At 48.2% G+C, this 26,809-nt stretch overlaps 1 protein-coding gene across 3 annotated transcripts in view; it reads right to left on the bottom strand.

Annotated features, from left to right (window-relative positions):
* Window positions 1–26,809, bottom strand: part of ntrk2a (neurotrophic tyrosine kinase, receptor, type 2a) — a 358,867-nt gene that overhangs the window by 201,048 nt on the left and 131,010 nt on the right. For all 3 annotated transcript variants that reach the window (XM_072516690.1, XM_072516692.1, XM_072516693.1), the window contains exons 10-11: window positions 23,141–23,244; window positions 1,860–1,959 (exon numbers count right to left, since the gene is read on the bottom strand). In XM_072516690.1, coding sequence (XP_072372791.1) covers window positions 1,860–1,959; window positions 23,141–23,244 — 204 coding nt within the window. The remainder of the gene's footprint in view (window positions 1–1,859; window positions 1,960–23,140; window positions 23,245–26,809) is intronic.

Raw genomic sequence — 26,809 nt, 5'->3', positions numbered from 1 at the left:
ACATGTATGCCTTCTCCATCAATTCCGGACTCCAACCATGCACCTTGAAATATTGGTCTGTTTGTACTCAGCATGAATTTCAAATGATCCTGCTGAGTTCTGTTTTTACTGCCTGTGGGTCATTGTCATGCTTGAATATGCACATTGGATAGTTGCAGGACAGCATCCAGAAAATGAAAGGATGCCAATCTCATGCAAAATGAGGGCTTTCATAAAGATAGGCTTGTTGGATACGTGAACTGAACGAATCTTTGCCTGCTCAGGCGTCTAACAAGTCTCCGATGATGTGCCTCGTCACAAAGAAGAAATATTTCAGCTCACATGTGCCACATTATTAATATGTTATTTTATATTAGACTGTTTCCAGGGATCTTTAAAGGTTCAATTGGTGTCTCTCACAGAGTATCATTCCATTTAGACCATAATAGAAAAGTAAGCACTACATTCAGGGCTTAAGGGAAAACATTTCAGAGAATAAGACTGAGTCAGTTGAAATCCCTTCAAACAATAATGATGGGGAAGAAAGTTGAAGCACAGGAGGGCAGATTCAGAGGGTGTAAGGGCACAAGTTAGGATGTAAGCTGGAGAAAGGTTGGTTATCACATGGTGCAACTTATAAACAAGAACGTGGGGCAGGGTGCTCCGACTCGCTGCACCACATTTCTGCTTCACCCCGCCAGTGGGATGCTCTGTTACGCCGGCTGGTCAATGGGGTTTCCCATTGTAGGGCAGCCCCACGCCGTCGGGAAACCCCCAGGCTGCCGGCAAAATGGAACATCCCGCTGGCGGAGAATCCTGCCCGAGGTCTTCAAGTTTGATGTACGGGGGACAGCCACCAATAGAAACCAGCCAAGATAGTCAAAGTGAAAATAATCCACACTATCTGGCACTGGACAGGAAACATGTTGATTTTATTACGTGGGGATCTTAATAATAATAATCTTTATTGTCACAAGCAGGCTTGCATTGCAATGAAGATACTGTGAAAAGCCCCTAGTCACCACATTCTGGCGCCTGTTTGGGTACACCGAGGGAGAATTCAGAATGTCCAAATTATCTAACAGCACGTCTTTCAGGACGAGTGGGAGGAAACCAGAGCACCCGGAGGAAAACCACGCAGACACGGGGAGAATATTCAGACTCTGCACAGACAGTGACCCAAGCCAGGAATCGAACCTGGGTCCCTGGAGCTGTGAAGCCACATTGCTAATCACTGTGCTACCGTGCTGCCCAAATGATCTTCCAATCATTTGATAATGTTGCAATGTTTTATTGAACTGAACTGTTATTTTATAAATGGGACCCCTCCACTTTTCTTCCTTTTAGTTAGTGATATCTTTCCCTCACAGAATGCTCTTCTTCCAGTCACGATTGTACCCCAAGAAGCGCAATTTATTTCTGTTGCACGTCCCAATCTGGGCAAGATGTGATGAAAGTCATAAAACAGAAGCAACTGAGTTCTGTTGATTATTATCATCATGAAGTACATTATCAATTGTAAGACAACCATTCCATCTTTTAAATTACAAATGAGCAGGGGGGAAAGGGAGGGGCATCTGCCTAAAACTCCATCAGAATTTTACATTTTTTCTCCTCCATTTGAATTAAATAACACAGACAAATTCAGACATAATTGGCAAAACGTTCCATGAAATTCAAAACACCTATGAGATTATACTGAAAATGTGTGATACATTGTTCAGAGGTATATTGGTTTGATAACAGTCCATCAGTTGAATGAAGTTATTAAATCCCAATCTAGTGATTATTAATTGCAGGCTGAATTAATACCTCTCCATTCAGCTTGAATAAACTTTTATTTACAACATGTCAATTTAACAAAATTGTGTCTTCCTTACCTTTCATTCCAAACTTGGAGTGTTTGCCAAACTTGAGAATTATTAGCATTAGTATCAGTCCGGTGCATGCCAGAGCTGCAACACCAACGACAACATACACCTGAGATAAAAAAATCTTGATATTAGGAAACACAGATCAGTTTTTGTTAAAATTTGACTACACATCATCCTTAATTATTCTTTCTTAGGACTGTAAATTTATCTTGTGTTATTTTTGTTCATGAAGGAATTTTGTGTACAGGAAAGGGGGGAGATTATCTGGATCTGGAGAAGTCTAGGCTTCTTCATGGGGTTAAAATAAGCATTCTTACTCCTGGTCCCCACAGAGGAAAGAAAAACACATTTGTGGCTTTCTCTGGGAGTAGTTAGTTCCTGTGCTAGGTTGGCATGAGGTCTGAACAATGCCATTGGACTATATATCTCGAGCTTTGGGAAGGTGTCCTTGCATCTGCTTAGTGAAGTGGTGGAATTTAGGTAAGTAACTCAAGGCATTTTCAATTCCTACCTAACTGGTTCAAATCTGCCCCCAGGCAGATTTCTAATATTGAAAAAAATATTTGTTTTCTAGATTTTTAGAAACTTTTATATGAGAAAAATGAGTGGAATAAAAGTTCTCCCCAGCTTTGGTTTCCCCCACCCCCACAAATTCCTCTTTCTCTTCTATATGTTTCCTCTTTAGCCTACCCTTGATTCTCTTTGCCTGCTTGCAGGTGACCTCAGGATCCCTCACACAGGCACAAAACCATGTGGAAAGATACACAACTTCAAAGAAATAACAAATAACAGTTGCTGATGTCATATGATCGTAACATCATGAGTTTAAATCGCCAGGAATGACCATGATGAGGTTTGGTAACCTTAAGGTTCGTTAAATTGTAGAGACAATCTTAAAACTGTAAACGTCCTTCAATGTAGACATGCATGACTCTGAAATACTGTCCTAAGCTCATGTTTCAACTGTATATATATCTTTAGCTTACCCTGAGCTTTATTACCACAGTGCTTTGATTATATCAGGAGTTCATGAAGTATTATTAACCTTCAGCTCATTCACAGAAACAGTTTCAGAGCTACAAACCAGCAACAAACATATTTTTTGTTTAACTCCAAATTGCAATTGGAATGTTGATTTGGATAGAACATGTTTAAAATTCTAATTTTGTGAGTCGACAGAGATGAATGTACTTCTTATACAATAAACTTCAAAGAGACATAAGCAGTGCAGAGTTACCGAAACCGACTCTACTGTCCACTAAGACCAGCTAAGTTGCTGATCCAAAGTGATTTGACCTGATACCAGGGGCGAGATTCTCCGACCCCCCGCCGGGTCGGAGAATCGCCGGGGGCTGGCGTGAATCCCGCCCCCGCCGGTTGCCGAATTCTCCGACACCGGATATTCGCCGGGGGCGGGAATCGGGCCGCGCCGGTTGGCGGGCCCCCACCCCCGCGATTCACCGGCCTGGATGGGCCGAAGTCCCGCCGCTAAAATGCCTGTCCCGCCGGCGTAGATTAAACCACCTACCTTACCGGCGGGACAAGGCGGCGCGGGCGGGCTCCGGGGTCCTGGGGGGGGCGCGGGGATTCTGGCCCCGGGGGGGGTGCCCCCACGGTGGCCTGGCCCGCGATCAGGGCCCACCGATCCGCGGGCGGGCCTGTGCCGTGGGGGCACTCTTTCCCTTCCGCCTTCGCCACGGTCTCCACCATGGCGGAAGCAGAAGAGACTCCCTCCACTGCGCATGCGCGGGAATGCCGTCAGCGGCCGCTAACGCTCCCGCGCATGCGCGCCCGGAGATGTCATTTCCGCGCCAGCTGGCGGGGCACCAAAGGCCTTTCCCGCCAGCTGGCGGGGCGGAAATTAGTCCGGCGCGGGCCTAGCCCCTTAAGGTTGGGACTCGGCCCCCCAAGATGCGGAGCATTCCGCACCTTGGGGCGACGCGATGCCCGACTGATTTGCGCCGTTTTGGGCGCCAGTCGGTGGACATCTTCTCAATGTTTGTGGATGCTGGGACTACATGAGCTTTCAAAATGGAGATGGATATATTTTTGTTGGGTAAGAGTATCAAGGGGTGTGAAACAAAGTTGGGAAATGTTGCTGTGATGCAGATCAACCATGATCCATATGAATGTTGCTGTGATGCAGATCAACCATGATCCATATGAATGTTGCTGTGATGCAGATCAACCATGATCCATATGAATGTTGCTGTGATGCAGATCAACCATGATCCATATGAATGTTGCTGTGATGCAGATCAACCATGATCCATATGAATGTTGCTGTGATGCAGATCAACCATGATCCATATGAATGCTGGAATAGGTTCACAGGTTGAATGCCCCATTCCTAAAGTATTTATTTTACAATGTTTTTCTGCATAGAGAAAGAAGCAGCCAGAACCAGGGGTGGAAGCACCTCTGAAAATAACAAAAAGTAATGTATTTGTTATATTAAGGGCAACAAGCTGAGCATAATGTTCACTCCTTTACCTTGATGCTATTCCTCACCCCTTTGATAATGTTCCCAATGCTCCTTTGCCCTACCAGACCAACTGCCTCTTTTTTTTAGATTTAAAGTATCCAATTCATTTTTTTTCCAATTAAGGGGCAATTTAGCATGGCCAATCCACCAGCCCTGCACATCTTTGGATTGTGGGGGTGAAACCCACGCTGACATGGGTGCCGTCACGGGAATGTCTCGATGAAGGGGCTGGTTTAGCACAGGGCTAAATTGCAGGCTTTGAAAGCAGACCAAGGCAGGCCAGCAGCACGGTTCAATTCCTGTACCAGCCTCCCCGAACAGGCACCGGAATGTGGCGACTAGGGGCTTTTCACAGTAACTTCACTTGAAGCCTACTTGTGACAATAAGTGATTTTCATTTCATTTCATATCCGTGTCCAATCCCAGCTACCAGACTTAGATGTTTGCCAGCAGTTTCATTTTGGACACTCCAGGATGTCTGTTATGAAGGTCCTTCAACACGGCTGCCTGTCCATTCACTGGGACAACAGCTCTGGTGCCCCACAGGAGGATGCTGTCCTTCATGGTCAACTCCGACAATTTTGAGGAGAAAGCCTTCAACGCCCCTGATAGTTGCCGATGCTGTCCACCGTACAGCACTTTGGCAAGTACAGGGTCAGCTTCCATCCAACCACAAACACACGAGGCAGTGATGGGCAAAGAGTCCATGAAATTCAGGGCAGCAGTCACTTTGTCCGCTGGAGGAGTTTTCGCGGATTCGACCTGCAAGGGAAGATGGCTCAACGCATCAGCATGTGCAATCTGGATCCCTGGGCGGTGCTCGAAGTGTATTCGTAAGCAGCCAATAACAGAGACCAGCACTGAAACCTTGCAGATGCTTTGGCAAGATTGCCTTGTCTTCATGAAAGAGGTTTAGCAATGGCTTGTGATTGGTGACAATAAAAAAATGGCTGCCATAGACACTTTGATGAAATCGCTTTGCACCGAAATGACCGCCAGACCTTCTTTTTCGATCTGGGCATATTTTCTCTCGGCCGGCCAGTGTCTTGGAGGTAAATGGAGGATCAGCTAGTCATGGCTGTTGTCCATTTGATGGAACAAAACTACCAAAATGTCATAAGGAGAAGCATCGCATGTGACGGACAATGGTTTTGAGGAGTCAAAATGTGTCATCACCCCTGAAGAAGACAACCGCTGCTTCACCTTGTTAAATGCTGTATCCTGGGCCTTGCTCCAAGTCCAAGCTTTTTCCAAGAGCAAGTGGAAGGGGAGGGGGGCGAGGACGGTAGCCAAATTCGGAGTAAAGCGTACATAATAATTCACTAATCCAAGAAGAGCAAAGTTCCGTGGCACCTCACAGAGTGGGGGCCATTTTGATTGCCCATACATTTCGACGACCGTGTGCAGGTCATCTCGGTCCAGCCAATATCCGAGATATACCACTTCTTTCGCATGAATCACGCATAATCTGCAGCGCAGGTGGACCCCATATTCGGGAAACCACTTCAACATCTTCTCGAGGTTCTGTAAATGTTCTTGTTCTGTGGCCCCTGTGACTAACACGTCATCCAAAAAAATGGAATTTGTGGGAATCCAGGCAGGATGTCCTCCATGACATGCTGGAAGACTGTGCACATGGAGGAGACTCTGAATAGAAGCCAGGTGTACACAGAGAGTCCCTCATGCGTATTACTCTTGACATACTTCTGTGAGGATTTATTGAGCTCCAGCTGTAGATAAGAGTTGCTCATGTCCAACTTTGTGAATGTACAGCCACTGGCCAATGTTACATAGAGATTCTTGATGCAGGGTAAAGGGTACTGGTCAGTCTCAAAGTCATGTTCTCTGCCAATTTATAGTTTCCACAGAGGCGGACTGTCTTACCCTGCTTCATGACTTGGACATCGGCACCGCCCAATCAGCGAAACGCACAGGCCGAATAATGCCCAAACTTTCCAAGCGCCCAGGTTCTGTCTCAACCTTCTCCACTATAGCATAGGAGACCGGGTGGGCATGAAAATATTGTGGCTAGGCTTCCGGGTCCACCTGGAGTTTGGCCAAGATCCCCTTAATGGTACCCAAATCAGGCTGGAAAACCTCCGGAAATTTGCTCAGTACTGTGCACAAATCGCCAGACATCACTTGGAGAATATGCTGCCAATCCCAACTGCAGCTAGTGCAGCCAATCATGGCTCAACAAGCGAGGACCGTTTCCTTAAACAACAATGAGGTAAGGGCGCACTTTCTTGCGCTCATAAACCACTGGAGTGAGTGTGGACCCCACGATATTCAGTCCTTACCCTGTATAAGTGGCCAAATGAGCCGCCATGTCAGCCAAAGACAAAGGGCGGGATTCTCTCAGCCCGGGGCCAGGCCGGAGAATTCCCGCGACCGGCGCAAATCGTGCCACGCCGCCCTGACGCCGGCTCGCGATTCTCCGACCCCAGGGGGGCCTCTGATGTGGCCTGGCCCGCAATCGGGGCCCACCGATCGGCGGGCCGGCCTCTCTAGCTGGCGGCCTCCTTTCTGCGCCATGTTGCGTCGGGTCCGGCACGTTGAAGGAAGCCACTGCGCATGTGCGCGTTTGCGCCAGTGCCACTGCGCATGCGCGGATCCCGTGGTGCCCAGTCCGCACCCTCCGAAAGAGCACCCAACCTAGGCCCACTACCCCACCCTATCCCCATAACCCCACCTAATCTGCACATCTTTGGACACCAAGGGGCAATTTACCATGGCCAATCCACTTAACCTGCACACCTTTGGACTTTGGGAGGAAACTGGAGCACCCGGAGGAAACCTACGCAGACATGGGGAGACAGTGCAAATTCCACACAGTCACCCAAGGCCGGATGAACCTGGGTCGCTGGCGCTGTGAGGCACAGTGCTAACCACAGTGCCACCATCTGGATGAAAATGTTTCTCCCCTTTAAACACACTCTGAGGCCCAGCCATTCCTACTGCAGAGCCCCACCATCTTACTCAATTTCTCACATGGTAATTAGTGCATGAACCTGCGTGGATTCCTGCTGATGTGCCATCAACATGATAATAAGGTCCAAAACCTAAAATCCCAAGTTCCTCAGTGCAGACTGCAGAAAAGTGTCCGAATATGGACACTACCAAATTTCTAGGCCGAGGTGTCTCGCTAATGATATTGGGGCAAGTGTTTAATCCCTCCACCTGCTGACTATCCAATGTTTGCAAAGTATAAAAATCAACCCATTGATCCTGCCCATTGATGCACGATCAATGACCACTAAAGCGAGGTTGTCGTCCAACTGAAGGCTTTAATAAGCTAGATGTTTCCCCCAGCAGCTCAGGTACAAAATGAAGGCTGCTGGGGTGGCACGGGCTCTTATACCCCGCCTAGCAGGGCGGAGCTACCATACAGCTTGACCAATAGGAACCATACAATTTCTACCAATGGTGTTCCAGCATTACCAGGTACCGTAATACCTCTACTACCACATTCAACCCCTGTTAAAAAAGTGTCCGGCGGGGGTGGTGGCCTGATACTACAAACATGGCAACGTGGTAGAATTAGTTATGGAGGTACCGTAATACCTCCGTACAGCGTTTTGTAACTATTTACAATTCTAGTAACTATTTACAATTTATGATTTAAATTTACAATTTAAAATGAAGCAATCAGTCAATGGGGGGCCCTGTTCGTCCGCTGTGATCGTCGGAGCTTCGGTGGTGACTCCGGTGGAGGCTCGGGCGTCTGTGACTCCGGGAGCGTGGCCTCGATCTCTGTGGCAGCTTCGACACCCCTAGACGGCGCTGGTGGGGTAAACGGTTGACCTGGGAAGGGAGCGCCTGCGGAGTGCGTCGGTGGGTGGGGGGGCTTAGACGGGGCCGGCGGAAGGACCGATCCTCCTGTAAGGTGCCCTGGTGGAGGGGAGGGTGGGACTGGTGACTGGGGTGTGCGTGCTGCCAGCCAGGTCGGGAGCAAGGTCCGAGAGGAGGACTCCCTGGGGAAGACAAGGAGACGTTCGTGAGGTGTCTGGTTGGTTGTGGTACAAAGCAGTGACCGGATGGAGTGGAGGGCATCCGGGAGGACTTCCTGCCAGTGGGAGACTGGGAGATTCCTGGACTGTAGGGCCAGTAGGACAGTCTTCCAGACCGTTCCGTTCTCACTCTCTACCTGTCTGTTACCCCGGGGGTTGTAACTGGTCGTCCTGCTCAAGGTGATGCCGTTGCTGAGCAGGAATTGACGCAGTTCGTCGCTCATATAGGAGGACCCCCTATCACTATGTATGTAGGCGGGGAACCCGAACAGTGCAAAGATGCCATGGAGGGCCTTGATGATGGTGGTTGCGGTCATGTCGGTGCAGGGGATGGTGAATGGGAAATGGGAGTACTCGTCAATCACGTTCAGGAAGTACGTGTTGCGGTCGGTGGAGGGGAGGGGGCCTTTGAAGTCCATGCTGAGGCGTTCAAAGGGACGGGAAGCCTTTATCAGGTGCGCTTTCTCTGGCCGCTGGAAGTGCGGTTTGCACTCCACGCAGATTTGGCATTCCCTGGTGGCTGTCCTGACCTCCTCGGTGGAGTAGGGCAGGTTGCGGGTCTTGATAAAGTGGAAAAAGCGAGTGACCCCCGGGTGGCAGAGGTCCTCATGGAGGGCTCGTAGGCGGTCCACTTGTGCGGTGGCACATGTGCCGCGGGACAGGACGTCAGGAGCCTCGTTTAGCTTCCCGGGACGATACAAGATCTCATAGTTGTAGGTGGAGAGTTCGATCCTCCACCGCAAGATCTTATTGTTTTTTATCTTGCCCCGCTGTGCATTATCGAACATGAAAGCAACCGACCGTTGGTCAGTGAGGAGAGTGAATCTCCTGCCAGCCAGGTAATGCCTCCAATGTCGCACAGCTTCTACTATGGCCTGGGCCTCCTTTTCGACTGAGGAGTGGCGGATTTCGGAAGCATGGAGGGTACGTGAGAAGAAGGCCACGGGCCTGTCCGCTTGGTTGAGGGTGGCCGCCAGAGCTACGTCAGACGCGTCGCTCTCGACCTGGAGGGGAGGGACTCGTCGATGGCATGCATTGTGGCCTTTGCAATGTCTGTTTCGATGCGGCTGAAGGCCTGGCGGGCCTCTATCGACAGGGGAAAAGCTGTGGATTGGATCAGGGGACGGGCCTTGTCCACATAGTTGGGGACACACTGGACGTTAAAACTGAAAAACCCTAGGCAGTGCTTCAGGGCCTTGGAGCAGTGAGGGAGGGGGAACTCCATAAGGGGGCGCATGCGCTCAGGGTCGGGGCCTGTAACTTCATTTAGCACTACGTAGCCGAGGATGGTTAGGCGGTCGGTGCTAAACATGCATTTATCCTTGTTATTCGTAAGGTTAAGGATCTTTGTGGTCTGGAGGAATTTTCGGAGGTTGGTGTCGTGGTCCTGCTGGTCGTGGCCGCAGATGGTGACATTATCGAGATACGGGAATGTTGCCCGTAAACCGTACCGGTCAACCATTCGGTCTATCTCGCGTTGGAAGACCGAGACTACGTTGGTGACACCAAAGGGAACCCTTAAGAAGTGATAGAGCCGCCCATTTGCCTAGAAGGCAGTGTATTTGCGGTCACTAGTGCAGACGGGGAGCTGATGGTAGGCGGACTTAAGATCCACCATGGAGAAGAACTTGTAATGCGCAATCCTGTTTCCCATGTCGGATATGCAGGGGAGAGGGTACACGTCCAGCTGCGTAAACCTGTTGATGGTCTGGCTGTAGTCGGTGACCATCCTATGCTTCTCCCCGGTCTTTACCGCCACTACTTGAGACCTCCAGGGACTGTTGCTGGCTTCAATGACTCCTTCCCTCAGTAGCCTTTGGACCTCTAACCTGATAAAGATCCGGTCCTGGGCACTATACCGTCTGCTCCTGGTGGCGACGGGTTTGCAATCCGGGGTGAGGTTCGCAAACAGGGAAGGCGGGTCAACCTTAAGGGTCGCGAGACCGCAGACAATGAGGGGGGGTATAGGGCCGCCGAATTTGAAAGTTAGACTTTGGAGATTACACTGGAAGTCTAAACCTAGGAGTGTGGCCGAGCAGAGGTGGGGAAGGACGTAGAGCCGGTAATTTTTAAACTCCCTTCCCTGGACTGTGAGGTTTGCTTCACAAAACCGCTTTATCTCTACTGAGTGGGAACCGGAGGCCAGGGAGATTTTTTGATAAACGGGGGGGACGAGGAGAGAACAGCGCCTTACCGTGTCAGGGTGTATGAAGCTCTCTGTGCTCCCAGAGTCGATTGGCAGGACGTCTCGTGCCCGTTGATAAATACAGTCGTTGTAGCAGTTGAGAGTGTTCGAGGCCGGGACTGATCCAGAGTCACCGAGGCTAATCGCAGCAGTTGAGTGTTCTCTTCGGGCAGTGTGTGGTCAGCCGAGCTGGGGTCCTGGAGGTCCATCCAAGATGGTGGCTCCCATTGGTCACACATGGCTAGGGGTGCACAAAATGGCGGCGTCCATCCATCTAAGCTCTCCGCGGGACAAGATGGCGGCGCCCGGGGGCCGCACATGGCCCTGGAGTAGGAACATGGCGGCGCCCACTGGCCGCACGGGGACCGTGGAGAGGTTTATGGTGGCGGTCCGCATTCACTGCCGGAGACCGCGGCAACCGCATGGGCCTGGCATATCACCAAGAAATGGCCCTTTTTACCGCATCCCTTGCAGGTGGATGCGCGGGCCAGGCAGCGCTGGCGGGGGTGCTTGGCCTGCCCGCAAAAGTAGCAGCGGGGCCCCCCGGGGTTGCCAGGCCGCCTTGCAGCACAAGCTTGTGGGGGGATGGGGGATATCTCGAGGTCGGCTGCGGAGGGGTTTCCACGCTGCCCATGGGGCTGCCGCGCGGTCGGGAACGTAAGCTCGGGCGTTTCTGGAGGCCACATCCAGGGAGCCTGCAAGGGCCCGTGCCTCCTTGAGACCTAGAGCGTCTTTTTCCAGCAATCGCTGGCAGATTTGGGAGGACAGCATACCTGCCAAGAAAGTGTCCCGGACCAAGAGTTCAGTGTGTTCGCTTGCCGAAACTTGCGGGCAGCTGCACTTTCTCCCCAACACCAGGAGTGCACGGTAGAATTCTTCCAGCGATTCCCCAGGGATTTGTCGCCTCGTTGCTAGCAGATGTCGGGCATAGACCTGGTTTACCGGGCGAATATAATGTCCTTTTAGCAGCTCTATTGCTGCACTGAAATCTTCCGCTTCCTCGATGAGGGTGTAAATCTCCGGGCTCATCCTCGATGAGGGTGTAAATCTCCGGGCTCACCCTCGAGTGCAGGACTTGCATTTTCTGTTCTCCCATGGGTGTGTTTTCGGCCGTCCTGAGATATCCTTTAAAACACGCCAGCCAGTGCTTGAAGACTGCTGCTGAATTCGCCGCGTGGGGGCTGAGTTGCAGACACTGCAGCTTGATTCGGAGCTCCATCCTTTTAAATCTAGCTTATTAAATTGATGCACGATCAATAACCACTAAAGCTAGGTTGTAGTCCAACTGAAGGCTTTAATAAGCTAGCTGTTTCCCCCAGCAGCTCAGGTACAGAATGAAGGCTGCTGGGGCGGCACGGGCTCTTATAACCCGCCTAGCAGGGCGGAGCTACCATACAGCTTGACCAATAGGAAGCCTACAATTTCTACCAATGGTGTTCCAGCATTACCAGGTACCGTAATACCCCTACTATCACACCCATATCAATTATGAGCAAAAGTCCAAAACTTGAGACTTGTGGGTAATGCAGGATCTTTGGAACACATATACTTTGAAATCCAGACGGATGAGTTTTCCGGACAATTTCTAGTCATTGGGACAATTAATGGGTTTGTAATCTGTCTGTCAGAGCAGCACATGTGGGTCAATTTCCATAAGGCAACTAGCTGCCTTTGGATGCACTGTCTTATAAGGGATGGTGAGAAATGTGAGGAGGGAGGGCCACTCAGGCTGTATGTGGGCAGCTTTCACAACAGCTGGAGTGTCAGTCTGCTGCTGAGGTGAATGCCTCAAAGGAAGGCAGAGCAAAATGGTTGCAAGAAAAGGCCGCTTTTGGGGGGAAAATTGCCACTTTTTAACTACAGCAATGACTTTAATTGGCTTCCCGCTGCAATCAGACTCAGCTCACCCCCTGGATCAGCAGTCAGAGGCAGGAAGGGGTCGCTGAAATCAGCCCACTTGGTTAACTCCCAGGCCTTCAAACACACTTGCAAATGCCTGTTAAACCTCTCACGGAGTATTGCTGCACATCTGCAGTCTCTCAGTTATTCAAGTATTAAGCTCTGAATACAAAGGGCTGATCTGAGATCACTAGAGGAATTGAAGCAATCAGAATGCGGTGACAGTGCAACATGAATGACTCACATTAGCCAACATTATGCAATGAGCCGCACTTTTATTTCCGAAGTTAATGTAACAAGCATATAAACATTTTATGAGTGACAACATTGACTTACTTTATACATAATGAAGTACATTGTACCTACCCTTTATAGGCTAATGAAGATTAATGCTCAAATGTTTGCTATAAGTTGGCAGTAATGTAATTATCGCAGGCTTATTACTCCATTTGGTTACTGAATTCATAATGCTTCTATCAAGGCCTTCATAGCAAATGCTTCATTTTTTAAAGCAGATGTTCTGATGTTTCTATGGACCGGCAGCAAACGTGCAGTTCCAGGAAGTAATTTTAACCATACATCTGGTGAAAATGACTGAGATGACTTGTCCCCCATCAAGCCACACAGATTTCATCAATTGCTATTTTTATGCAGCCGATTGGATGGATGGTTAAGCAACCCAGCAAAAGCCAGAGTCGTGCGTACAAATATGGATATCAGGGTCTGTTCATGTTACTGAATTCCGCGTGCAATTTTAAATCAGGCTTTAGTGGAGAGGCTGCTTTGGCTTTCCTGCCAGACCAAAGAGCTTTTGGACTTGACAGACAGGTAAGGAGGCCCTAACAGTTAGTTTTTATTCTTTCCTTTGCCATGCCATCACGAGTCCCCCTACAGGTTCTACAAGAAATGTTTAGGGCTCCATATCCCAGACAACCACTGTGCCCCTGCCCCCTCCGACCTGGTGAGAACCTCCCAGCAGTAGCTTCTCCATACTTACCCGAGTGCCAGCAAGAAGCTTATGGCTGCCCAATTTTACAGAACTAGGAACCAGGGAGTGAAAACAGCCTGTTTTGGGGTTTGTATTTTTGTATGGTTTGTATTTGGACCTCACGTTATAAATATTGGGCATTAACATAATGATCCAAATTCCAACCATCTAACTTCAAAGAAGACACTTTCGTTGATATGAAATTAATTGTCACGGTAATCCGTAATCATTGTCCAATGATGCATTCATTGTATTTCAGGAAGTAACTTTTATCTTGAGCTATGTTTACAGCTCTCTAATCCTAAATCCTATCCTGACCATGCATTCATCCAGCTCTGCTTTGTTAAGGGCCCTGCAACTACATAGGCCGGGATTCTCCAAAATCCCGGGCAAGTTTTGACGCTGGCGTCGAAACGGGCGTGAGCGACGCTGCTGTCAACAGGCCTCCAGGCCCAGGCATTCACCCCTTCCTCGAGGGCTAGTGCGGCGCCGGAGTGCTGTGCGCTCGAAAGCCAGCGTGACACGGCCGGCGTGGGTCTGTGCATGTGCGTGGGTTGCCGTCTCCGCGCCACCCCACCGTGCAATATGGCGGAGCCTACAAGGGCCCGGCGCGGAGGAACATAGTCTGCCCCGGAATTAGCCTGTCCGCCAGTCGATAGGCCCCGATCGCGGGCCTGGCCACCGTGGAGGCCCCCCCACAGTGGCGGATCCCCTCCCCCCCCCCTCCCCGCCACACCAGGATGGCCCCCGCAACCAGAACTCCGAGGTCCCGCCGGGTAGGACCATACGTAACCCATGCCGGCGGGCCGAGGGGGCCACTTTCAACGGACCCTGACCGGCGCGGTGGCGACTCTGCAGGCGGGATTGGCGCTGATTCTCCAGAGAATCGGCGGCCCGGCGTCGGAGCAGCGTGGCGCTATTCTCGCGCCCCCCCTCTGCCGATTCTCCGACCCGGCAAGGATCAGAGAATCCCAGCCATGATTTTCCAAATCTCCATAAACCTAAATGGATAATAAAAACAATCAGCACAAAGGTGCAAATCATTACTTCATATTGTGATTATTAGAAGAACAAATGTGCTTTTGCTGACCAAATGCTGCAGATCCTCAGAAATGTACTATGGTTATCGAATGGAGGAATTTCAGTTTTCAGGAATGGTGTTGCAGTTAATTCTTGATATCTCAGGAGCCAAGTTGCTGAAGCCATCGAAATGCTATTCCTTACTTTTTTATTGGTTCTGCATACCTGAACATTAATCAGCAGCTAACCTGTTCTGCCAGTGCTTCTCTGTATCTGGCTGCTCAGAGATTGCACAAGAATGTCAAAGCATTTGCTCGTCAAAGCCCCCTTCCTTTCTGCATCTCCACTTGGTAGCTCCAACTGATAAGCATAGCCAGTATCAGCAGCTGCTCAGCTGGGAATCTCAACGTAATCCCTAAGCTTTTCATTTGAGCCCTGGGTGTAAGTACTCTCCATGTTGATGTTGCACAGGGGAAATAAAGTGACTTTTTCATTTTTCAAAAATACATTTAAAATTTATTACTGCTGATTATGTGTACGGCTTTGCAATGCAGTCCAAGATCATTTCTTCGTGCTCTCTTTGACTCAAAAAGAGGTAAAGTTCCATACTGGGCTATTTACAACTGTGCCTTGAGTATCAATATGATAGAGTTTATTAGTGCCACAAAGTTGAAAAGATAGAATCATAGAAAAATCATAGAATCCCCACAGTGCAGAAGGAGGCCATTTGGCCCATCGGGTCTGCACCAACCCTTGGAACCCACCTAAGCCCAATCTCCACAACCCCACCCACCAGGGGCATTTTAGCATGGCCAATCCACCTAACTATGGACTGTGGGAGGAAACTAGAGCACCTGGAGGAAACCCACGCAGACACGGGAAGAATGTATAAACTCCACAAAGACAGTCACCCAAGGTCGGAATTGAATCTGGGTCCCTGGCGCTGTGAAGCAGCAGTGCTAACCACTGTGCCATATTTAATGCCATATTCAATGAAATCATTACAATTACATATTCCAGAATGCATCCATTGGGAATATTAACAAGATGTCCTCTGAGGAAATTGAAATTAAATATTATTTGCATTTTTAATTTTAGATTAATGGACAAGCTAAAGCTTGGAACCCTCTTGTGACAGCTGTCATGTTCTGTAGACTGGCCGAAGTGAATGATGAACAACAGAACATCTAGTTTAAATCCCTTCATGTCACTTAATTCGGCTGGAATATTGTAGAAACTTGAACATGATCCTTTGGGCCATCCTTCATGGAAATACTTTCTCACTTTCTGCAGGACAGTGTCCTTGGCAGTTTCTTCTTGAATTATTTTTGACTTTCAGAGACTGGCAGAGACTCTGTCACCATGGTTATGTGGACCTGTACGTCCTCATCCACCTGGAGTGGTTCCTCATTGCTGGTAGCTCTGGAAAGCTCGTCAGCCACAATAAGATGTATACCCGGCGTGTTGTGTTATGCTGCTTCGTATAACACAGGCTGCTACTATTGGGCAGCATGGTAGCATTGTGGTTAGCACAATTGCTTCACAGCTCCAGAGTCCCAGGTTCGATTCCCGGCTTGGGTCACTGTCTGTGCGGAGTCTGCACGTTCTCCCCGTGTGTGCGTGGGTTTCCTCCGGGTGCTCCGGTTTCCTCCCACAGTCCAAAGATGTGCAGGTTAGGTGGATTGGCCATGATAAATTGCCCTTAGTGTCCACAATTGCCCGTAGTGTTTGGTGGGGTTACTGGGTTATGGGAATAGGGTGGAAGTGTTGACCTTGGGTAAGGTGCTCTTTCCAAGAGCCGGTGCAGACTCGATGGGCCGATTGGCCTCCTTCTGCACTGTAAATTCTATGTCAAAATTCTATGTCTACCTGATGCAGTCTTAACTAAAGGATGCTCCAGACTCTGAAATGAGTTCAACGTGTTTATTGAACTGTTAACACAGTTCTCAAATGAGTTTGACGCTCTGCTAATCTAACTGTAGTAACTCAGTCGAACTGTACTAGCTTGGTCTAAGCCACGTGCTGGGGTGTGATGCTGCTGATGAACCCTGTCTAACTCTCTAGATGTCTGTCTGTGGAAAGAGGCAAGGTGTGAGTGCCTCATCCTTTTTATAGTGTTTATGTCATGCTCCCTTGTGATGATGCCACCTCTGAGTGTTCTGACTGCCCATTGGTTGTGTCCAATTCTGAGTATTGGTTGCATGTTTGCATATCATGACATCTCCCCCTTTTTTTTTAGATGTATATACATGTGAATGTGCCTGTCTAATGTGACTGACTGAGGAATACAGAACAGAACAAACAAAACAAATGCTCATAAGTCCAGTCTCTGAGGCTTGCTTCTGATCCTCATTGACCGCCAGAGAGGTGGTGGAGGGGATGACGGTGTCTTGACAGGCGAGTGGGAGGCACGACTGGTGGCCTCGTGGTTCGAGGTGTCTGGAGGTGGCAATTTGACATGTGGAAATGGAGAGGAAAGTGGTTGCGGGCAAGCAACTTTTTGCAGTGCCCTTTGATTCCTTTGCACAATGGAGCCATCAGCTATACATATGACATAGGATCTGGGGGCGGCCTGTCGAACAACAACAGGCGGAGCAGACCACCCACCATCCGGTATCTTGATCCTGACCGTGTCTGCCGGGGATAGCACGTCCAGATCGGTGGCATGTGCGTCATAGCCCTGCTTCTGGCTGTCGCAAAGCTGCTGCATCTTCTGCAGCACCGGGAGGTGATCAAGGTTGGGCAGGTGTATGGCTGGAAGCGTCGTCCGCAGGTCCCTGTTCATCAGCAGTTGAGCTGGCGACATGCCAGTGGACAAGGGAGTCACCTGGTACGCAAGTAGTGCAAAGTGTATGTCGGAAGCGGAGTCCGAGGCCTTGCGGATGAGCTGCTTAACGATGTGCACCCCTTTTTCAACTTTGCCATTGGACTGCGGGTAGTGCAGACTGGAGGTGACATGCCTGAAATTGTGGCTCTTGGCAAATGTGGACCATTCTCTTTAAAAAAAAAAAATTTAGAGTACCCAATTCATTTTTTCCAATTAAGGGGCAATTTAGCGTGGCCAATTAACCTACTCTGCACATCTTTGGGTTGTGGGGGTGAAACCCACGCAGACACAGGGAGAATGTGCAAACTCTACACGGACAGTGACCCAGAGCCGGGATCGAACCTTGGACCTCGCCGTCGTGAGGCAGCAGGGCTAACCCACTGCGCCACCGTGCTGCCCTAAACGTGGACCATTCTCAACTGTGGAAGCACGAGCCATTGTCGCTCATGACGGTGTTCGGGATGCCATGCTGTGAGGATGTCTCCTTACACGCTTTGATGACGGTCCGTGAGGTGAGGTCTGGCAGCTTCAGCACCTCAGGATAGTTCGAATAGTAATCGATGATTCAGGTATAGTCACGACCATTCGCGTGGAATAGGTCAATGCCAACCTTGGACCACGGAGAGGTCTCTAGGTCATGTGGTTGGAGCGTCTCCTTGCTCTGCGCTGGTTGGAACCTCTTGACAGGTTTTGCAGTTCAGGACCATGTCCGTGATGTCCTGGTTGATGCCAGGCCAATAGACAGCTTGCTGGGCCCTGCGTCTGCACTTTTCTGCGCCTAATTGTCCCTCATTAATCTGCCACATGCTCTGGCGACGTAGCGGGATGACTATCCTGTCCAGCTTGAACAGGATGCCGTCGATCAGTGTCAGGTCGTCCTTGACGTTGTAGAATTGAGGGCATTGCCCTTCCTGCCAGCCATTGCTGAGGTTGTGGATGACTCATTGCAACGGGGGTCTTTGGCCGTCTCTTCTCAGATGAGAACAATCTTCTCATCTGTTCCCGGGAGAGTGCTTGCACATAGTTGTACCTGCAATTCAATATGCTGGATGATCTCCAGTGTTCACTGGGTGAGTTGACAGAGCGGGACAATGCATCGGCGATGGTGAGCTCTTTGCCAGGTGTGTACACCAAATTGAAATCATTCCTCCGGAGTTTGGGCAGAATTCTCTGCAAACGAGGCGTCATGTCGTTCAGGTCCTTTTGGATGATGTGGACCAGAGGCCTATGATCCGTCACAACAGTAAATGTTGGCAAGCCGTAGACACAATCATGAAATTTGAGGATGCCGCTGAGAAGACCTGAACACTCCTTCTCAATCTGCAGATATCTGGTCTCAGTGGATGTCATTGCCCGTGACGCGTATGCCACTGGTACCCAGGATGACATGTCATCTCTTTGAAGCAACACCGCCCCAATGCCATCCTGACTCGCATCTGTGGATATCTTGATCTCTCGGTCTGGGTCAAAGAATGCAAGGGCGGGTGCAGTGGTGAGCTTGGCTTTCGGCTCCAGCCACTCTGTTCGGTGCTCCGCCTTCCACTCAAAGGCGGTTGATTTTTTTTCACCAGGTTGCGTAGGGCCGTGGTGTGTGTGGCCAAATTCGGGATGAACTTGCCAAGGAAATTGATCATTCCCAGGAAGCGCAGTACTGCCTTCTTGTCCTCGGGGACTTTCATTGCGTCGATGGCTTTAATTTTGTCTGTGGCCGGGCGCACACCGTGTTGCGAAATCTGATCGCCCAGGAACTTCAGCGTGGATGTCCCAAAACAGCACTTGGACCTGTTTAGCTTGAGGCCACGTTCATGTATGCGTCAGAATACTTTCTTGAGTCGCGACACATGTTCCTCTGGGGTTGTGGACCAGATTATGATATCGTCAATGTAGACACAAACCCCTTCTATTCCCTCCATCATCTGTTCCATGTTGCGATGGAAAATCTTTGATGCCGAGATGATGCCAAATGGCATTTGGTTGTAGCAGAATCTGCCAAAAGGCGTGTTGAAGGTGCAGAGCCTTCTGCTGGATTCTTCAAGCTGGATTTGCCAAAATCCTTGGGATGCCTCCAATTTTGTGAAGAAGCGCACGTGTGCCATCTCACTCGTGATTTCTTCCCACTTCGGGTTGGGGTAATGTTCCGGCATAATGTTTTTGTTTAGATCCTTGGGGTCAATGCAGATGCGTAGGTCCCCCGAAGGCTTCTTTACGCACACCATCGAGCTGACCCAGTCGGTTGGTTCAGTGACCTTGGAGATGATGCCTTTTTGTTGTAGACTCGTGAGCTCTGCCTTCAGGCACTCTCTCAGTGGAGCAGGGACATGTCGTGGTGCGTGGACCACTGGCTTGGCATCAGGCCGCAGTAGAATCTTGTACTCGTATGGCAGCGTGCCCATCCCGCTAAATACATCTGGGTTCTGGGTCAGGATGTCGTCGATGCTGGCCTGAAGATCCGAATGGGACGGCGTCATGGTGTAGACCCTTTGAATGAGGTTCAGTTGGACATAGACATAGAATTTACAGTGCAGAAGGAGGCCATTCGGCCCATCGAGTCTGCACCGGCTCTTGGAAAGAGCACCCTACCCAAGGTCCACACTATCCCCAGTAACCCCACCCAACACTAAGGGCAATTTAGCTTGGCCAATCCACCTAACCTGCACATCTTTGGACTGTGGGAGGAAACCGGAGCACCCGGAGGAAACCCACGCACACACGGGGAGAACGTGCAGACTCCGCACAGACAGTGACCCAAGCCATAATCGAACCTGGGACCCTGGAGCTGTGAAGCAATTATGCTAACCACAATGCTACCGTGCTGCCCCAGAGGAACATGTGTCGCAATTCAAGAAAGTATTCTGACGCATACATGAACATGGCCTCAAGCTAAACAGGTCCAAGTTGCTTGCAGGCTTGCGCACCTAGCAGGGATGCCCTGTCTGGTTTAACAATCTCGAAGCGTAAGCTTGCTCGTGTGTGTCGGCTGGACACCTGCAGATGGCAGGACCCCAGTGCCTTGATTGCTTTCCATTGCTGTCCAGGAGTTTGCAGGCAGCTTGAAGGATTGTGGGGGGCTTCTTGATTCTCTTCAAGTCCACCTGCGAAATCAGGTTGGGCGGAGGCACTTGTGCCCAGTTTGAACTGGATGGGGCAGTGGTTGACCTTCATCACTGCATGCCATTCGTCCTCGGAATCCACGGCCAGGATTGATTGGACTCGCGATGTGTCCGGTGTGGCGTATTCGCACTTCGTAATAATGCCCACTTGTTAATATTGACCAAGTATTCATCATCTGGATCCGTCGCACTGCCTGGATCAGAGTCATGCATTCGGTGTTGCACACTGCTGATGAGCCGCTGTCAGAATTGGGAGCGTGCCTCCTGACTGGTGGTGCAGATCTGCACAGGGCTGCATAGTGGTTTGGTTTCCCACAGTTTAAACAGTGTTTGCCTCTTGCAGGGCAGTTTTTTAAAAAATGGGTAATGCCGCAGTTGGCACACGTCATGACATCGGCGTCATGATGCTCGTGCGATGTTGCACATGCGCGATGCGGTTCTCGGACATCTGCACCGGCGCAGTGCTGTTTTCGGCCACTTCGTGTTCCAAATCGCATTGCGCATACGTCAGGCCCCGGGAAGATGGCTGCTTTCGTCAATGTGGAGGCGCTGCATCCGGGAGATGGGCTGAACACTCTCCAGTGAACACAAGTCAGTAAAGAAGCTATCGAATGCCTCTCCCACGTTCTGGGTGCGTGTACGGAATATATAGCACTCAAAGTTTTCATTTTTATTAGGGGAGCAATACCGACGGAATTGTTTAAGAACTTTGTCGAAGCTTTTGCTGTCGGCCTCGTTTTCAAAGACAAATGTGTCGGAAATTTCAATTGCTTGGGGACCTGCTACAGTGATCAGCAACGCGATACGCCTCTCTACGGGCTGTGCCTGCAGACCAAGGGCTGCAACATTTAGTTTAAACTGTCACTTAAACACCCTCCAATTCTCATCTACGTTACCAGTAATCCAAAGCTGTTGAGGTGCCCTGATGCCTTCCATCCCAGGCTTCGAAGTTTTACCGCGCGTTGAGCATCAGACGCCAGTAGCTTGCAAGGTTAGTAGCAAAGATGCATTTTTTTCCTTATCCATCAAAGTTATCTTTAGTGGTTCATATTTTTTGTATAAAATCTTCGAGCTCTTAGTAAATCATCAATCCTGGTACTATGTCATGTTCTGTAGACTGGCTGAAGTGAATGATGAACTACAGAACACCTAGTTTAAATAATTTATCATGGAACACCTGCGTGATAATATAACTAGGATAGATAAAATAATAAACTACGACCACTAATTAACTATTATACAGCTACTGCAAAACACGTCTATCCTCCAGCATGACCTACTCCCAACTCACCAGCCACAGGGTCATATGGTGGATTTCCATTTTCACCTAGTGGTCAGAGATTGTGCATAACATTATGTACAAACTTGCTTCATGCATATCATCACAACATCAAATTAAAGGAATGTCAATGAATATTTTTTAAATCCTGAAGGTCTGCTGTATGCTGTTTCAGGGATGGTGGCCAGAGTGTGACAGTGATGCTGCAACTTCACCAATGATGAATGACCATGGCACATGCCTAACTTGTAATTCTATTATAGGGCTTCATTGGTATCACAGTGGCCAGAAAGATAAATGTGGTCAATCTCCCTCTGCCGCAGCATCTAACAGGACAGCACGGTAGCACAGTGGATAGCAATGCTACTTCACAGCTCGTGTCCCAGGTTCGATTCCCAGCTTAGGTGACTGTCTGTGTGGTGCCTGCATGTTCTCCCCGTGTCTGCATGGGTTTCCTCCGGGTGCTCCGGTTTCCTCCCACAAGACCTGAAAGACGTGCTGTTAGGTAATTTGGACATTCTGAATTCTCCGTCTGTGCACCTGAACAGGCGCCCAAATGTGGTGACTTGGGGCTTTACACAGTAACTTCATTGTAGTGTTAATGTAAGCCTACTTGTGACAATAAAGATTATTATTATATGATTGCAATTATTATTCTATCAAACACTCAAGTGACATCCACTTAACCTTGACTAAAGTGGTAGCACCCTGCCCCTCTGATTCGGAAGGTTGTGGTCCCACTCCAGAAAATTGTGCACATAATGTAAGCTCACAAGTGATGCACTGTAGGGGGGTGATTAGATATTAAAATGAGACCCCATTTCCCCTCCCCGGATGGTGTAAAAGATGGTGGATTGCATGGTGGCACAGTGGCTAGCACTGCTGTCTCACAGCTCCAGGGACCCGGGTTCAATTCCAGCCTTAGGTGACTGTCTGTGTGGAGTTTGCACTTTCTCCCCATGTCTGCGTGGGTTGTCTTTGATTGCTCCGGTTTCCTCCCACAGTCCAAAGATGTGCAGGTTAGGAGGATTGGATGTGCTAAACTGCCCCTTAATGTCCAAAAAGGTTAGGTGGTGTTTCTGGGTAATGGGTGGAGGAAGGAGCTTACGTAGCGTGCTCTTCTCAAGGGCCTAAGCAGACTCAATGGGCTGAATGGCCTCCTTCACTGTAAATTCTATGATTCTATGAATTCTATGAAAATGGTTATATTTTGATGAAGGACAAGACTATTCTTCCCACCACACTGGTCAATATTTATTCCTCAACCAACCTCACAATTTAAGGTACCTTGCTATTTGGCCATCGTGTTTCTTACATCCCAACAGTCAATACATATCAAAAGTGATTCTCTAACTGTATAGAAATTTGGAGCATCTTGAGGTTCTGCAAGGTGATATAGAAATACAAGCTTTGTTCTCTGCTTTTACCTAACTGCATAAAGCAATCTGTTTCATCAGGCACTAATCTTCTCCTATGCTACTTACAGCAATGCCATCTTCCATTGTCTTTTCAGTGACATTAGGTGGGCCAATTGCAGTTGAATTGTCAGAGTTCACACCAAAGTTATCCACAAACTGGTCATACATATCTGAAAGTGAGAGACATAAAATATTTCAATCTTTTACTCATTTGTTTTGGCCAATTAACACAGAGAGCTAAGCTCTTAGTATATTTATAAGAACATTCTAAAATTCTCTCTGGAATACAAATTATTATCCAATACCATTCTGCTTTAATGGTGTATTGGCAATGCCTCTATAATGTCTTTTTATATTCTCCAGATCCATTTCAGCCCCACCGCTCTTTGCCATTAATTCTAAGCACCCTTTCCACCATACATTACTAACCTGACCACTCTCACTACCACACACTGCCCCACCAATCCATAACTCACCATTTGGCCATGAGTGGCAATACAGGTATCCTGTAGCTTTATTTAAAACAATCTTTCCTGTAAAAATATTTTGTGTAATATCAATACTTTCTAAATAAATTCTACGTTCAATTATATGGAACTTTATAGAATTTACAGCACAGAATCAGGACATTGTTGGTGTATGTGTTTCACACAAGCCTCCTTCCATCTTGTTTCATCTAACTCCGCTAGCATTTCCTTCTATTGATTTCTCCCCTTGTTTCCCCTTAAATGCGTTAAATTAGATTTAATATTATTCCTGTAAAGTTTCCAATCCTTTAATTATATTCTACGTTATCAGAAATATAGAACTAAGATAAATAGATCAGGGAACTTGAACAAATTCTGACAGCAATAATCCCATCATTTCAGTATTAAACCAGACATGATACATTTCTGTGTTACCTCATCATTTCAATAGAATGCAAAAAAAATCCTGAATAGATTCGTTATAATTTAAAATTCCTTACGCAGGGCCAGATTTTCACAGAGTTGGACCAATTCTGGAAACCTTTCAAAATGGGAGGCGGGACCTGGATGTGGAAGTCCCATCCTTATGTTTTGCCAGCAGGAAGAAGGGGATGGGGCATGGCATGAATCACACAGGCAGGAAACCCAAACATCATTTGAGAATAGTGCTGAGTTCAAAAGCTGGATTCTCCATCGTCGTGATCCTCTGCTTCAGCAGCAGCACACTCATGCCCACGGATTGGGCGATGGCATGGGGGTGCCCACAATGGGAAACCCCGTTGGCCGGCTGCCAGGTAGGAGGATCCTGCTGCCACCAGGGGAGCGCTGAACTGCCCCAGAAAATTGGTACAGCAGGATGGAGAATCCCGACCTCAATTCTTTGTTGTTCCAAGAGCCTTGACAAATCGCAATCGCAAATTTTACAAGTAGCCATAAATGCTCTCAACAGGTAGATGTCATGATCTGAAGTTATTTAAATCTCCCAACAAAAAACAGGCTGCAGCTTTCAGTCAGAGTGAAAAAGACAACTGCCGCTAGAGTGCACTGATTGACAGGTCATCTGATATGTCTGAGCAAATGAAATTAGCCATTTGTTCCTCCAATTTCAATATATTTCATTGTTGATTTTTCCCGAGCGTTGTTATTACAGCTGAGTTAATAATGAATGCTTGGTTGAGTTTCAAAACCCCAAATTCACTTATCTTAGCAGAGGGGCTGAGTTCACATTTTGATTTACAGTTTAAGAGATGGTTAAAAGGTTAGCTGACTTTGATGTGGTTTGTGAATAGAAGTTTGTTTCGCAACAGATTGACCAATTAATGGGATTTAAATTTTTTGAATGTGTGTCTTGGATGAGAGTTTGTTCAATATCAAGTATTTATGATCAAGTGCTCTCTTATATTGTTCGGAGTTTTTATTTCAATTTCCCTGTGGTTCCTGAGGTCTGTTTATTGTGAATACTGTGTCAGTGGCTATCGAGGTGGCAAGAGCGAATATGAGGGGGCATGGAGGTGACATTGGAGGTTTGCGGGGGCATGGAATTGGCATGGAGGGTGAGGTCTGAGGGACAGAGAGCCTAACAATGGGTTTAAAGTCTCAGGAAACTGAGGTGAACTATTTAAACAGCTAGTCTCAGCTCCTGCCTGCCTTCATAGCCACCTCCAAACTGCTTCCAGAGGCAGTGGGCCCAATTCCATCCCAACCCCCCCTCCCTAGAATGTAAATATGCTGAGTGAGGTCCCTTTAAAGGAGAGGACTTGAGCTTCCTGATTCAATGGTGAAAATGCAGCCCACAGTTTCTTTCTTAATATGATAGTTAAGGGTTGGTTGACTCAGCCATTTTTATCACCTATTAAGAAGGAAGTGGGTCTTTGATAATAACCTGGATCAAAACATTTTAAACCTGTTATTTAATACTGTAACATCTTGTCACTTTCTATAATGTCTGCACTTTCCAAATTTTCTAGCAATATTTTGAAGGCATAACCTGAGTTTAGATAAGTTCATTACCTTCTAAAACAGGTGTACCAAAGAAGATTAGAGGTATTTTTGTCGGTTTTTAAAAAAATGTCTTTATTAAAGGTTTTCAGTTTTACCAAATATTACAAAAATTGTAAACTTTTACAAATCCACCAATCTAACATACAATAAAAATGACCCCAACCCCACACAACCTATACCGACCCTGCCCCCGCCCTTCCCCACTCTCCCCCTCTCTTCTCCTAGCAACTGATGGTGATTAGTTCCTTAAAACAGGCAATGAAAGGCTTCCACCTCTGGTAGAATCCCTCGATTGATACCCTCACAATGTATTTGACCTTTTCCAGGTACAGAAACTCCATTAGGTCCCCTACCCTTGCCAAGGCTCTGGGTGATGTTGGCAAGCTCCACCCCAGCAAAATTTGCCTCTGGGTGATCAATGAAGCGAAGCCTCCACCCCTGTCAGCAGCCCCATCGAGTCCGACACCCCAAATATGCAACCAGACGACAGGCTCCAATTCAACATTTAAAATCCCCAACATGCTAAGGAAGATTAGAGTTGATGATGTTTCTGCAATGATTTTTGTAATGAAGGTTGCTCACTAGCTCAATTAGAATTTCACATCACTATGCTTTCAGACAGGCCAATAAATTGTCATCAATTCTTGACATCGTGATGATTGTTTAAAATATTGTATCCTAAATGATTCAAATTATCATATACATTTTGGGCTCCCATCAGAGGCCCTCCATATCAGAGACCCCTCCCTTATCAAAGATCCCCCCATCAGAGACCCTCCCTTCAGAGACCTCCCACAAATCAGAGACCCCCCTTCAGATCCTTTGATCTGCAAGGCTTTTATCAACTTTCAAAGAGAAAGAGCTTTCAGTAAGCTGCAATTGACAGGGTAATAGCTTCCAGCAGCCAGATGTCTGGATTGTTTATTTTCATTTTCATTTCCATTTCCATTTGAATAAATCTCAAGTCCCCTGTTTTGAACCTCACCTCAATGTTTATAAACATCTAGGAGTGAAGTGCTGTCACTTCCTCTTTTTCTCAGCACTAAGCACTTAACTGCCTTTGATCTGGTCAGGAGATGACAATCATAGCTAGATTGCAGCCTACTAAAAGCTTTTTCTTTTTGAAAGTGAATAGAAGCCTTGCAGATCAAAGGATCTGAGGGGTTTAAAGCCTTGTGATGTGATTTTGGCTTTCTATGAAGTAACAGCAGCTGCTATCGCTGTCTGATGTGGGAGGTATAAGGGACAGGTGAGTATAAAAGCAGAG

Source organism: Scyliorhinus torazame, chromosome 9 (assembly GCF_047496885.1).
Source record: "Scyliorhinus torazame isolate Kashiwa2021f chromosome 9, sScyTor2.1, whole genome shotgun sequence".
Taxonomy (NCBI): Eukaryota; Metazoa; Chordata; class Chondrichthyes; order Carcharhiniformes; family Scyliorhinidae; genus Scyliorhinus; species Scyliorhinus torazame.
Note: the sequence above shows the minus strand (reverse complement) of the source record. Positions and strands in the feature narration are given on the sequence as shown.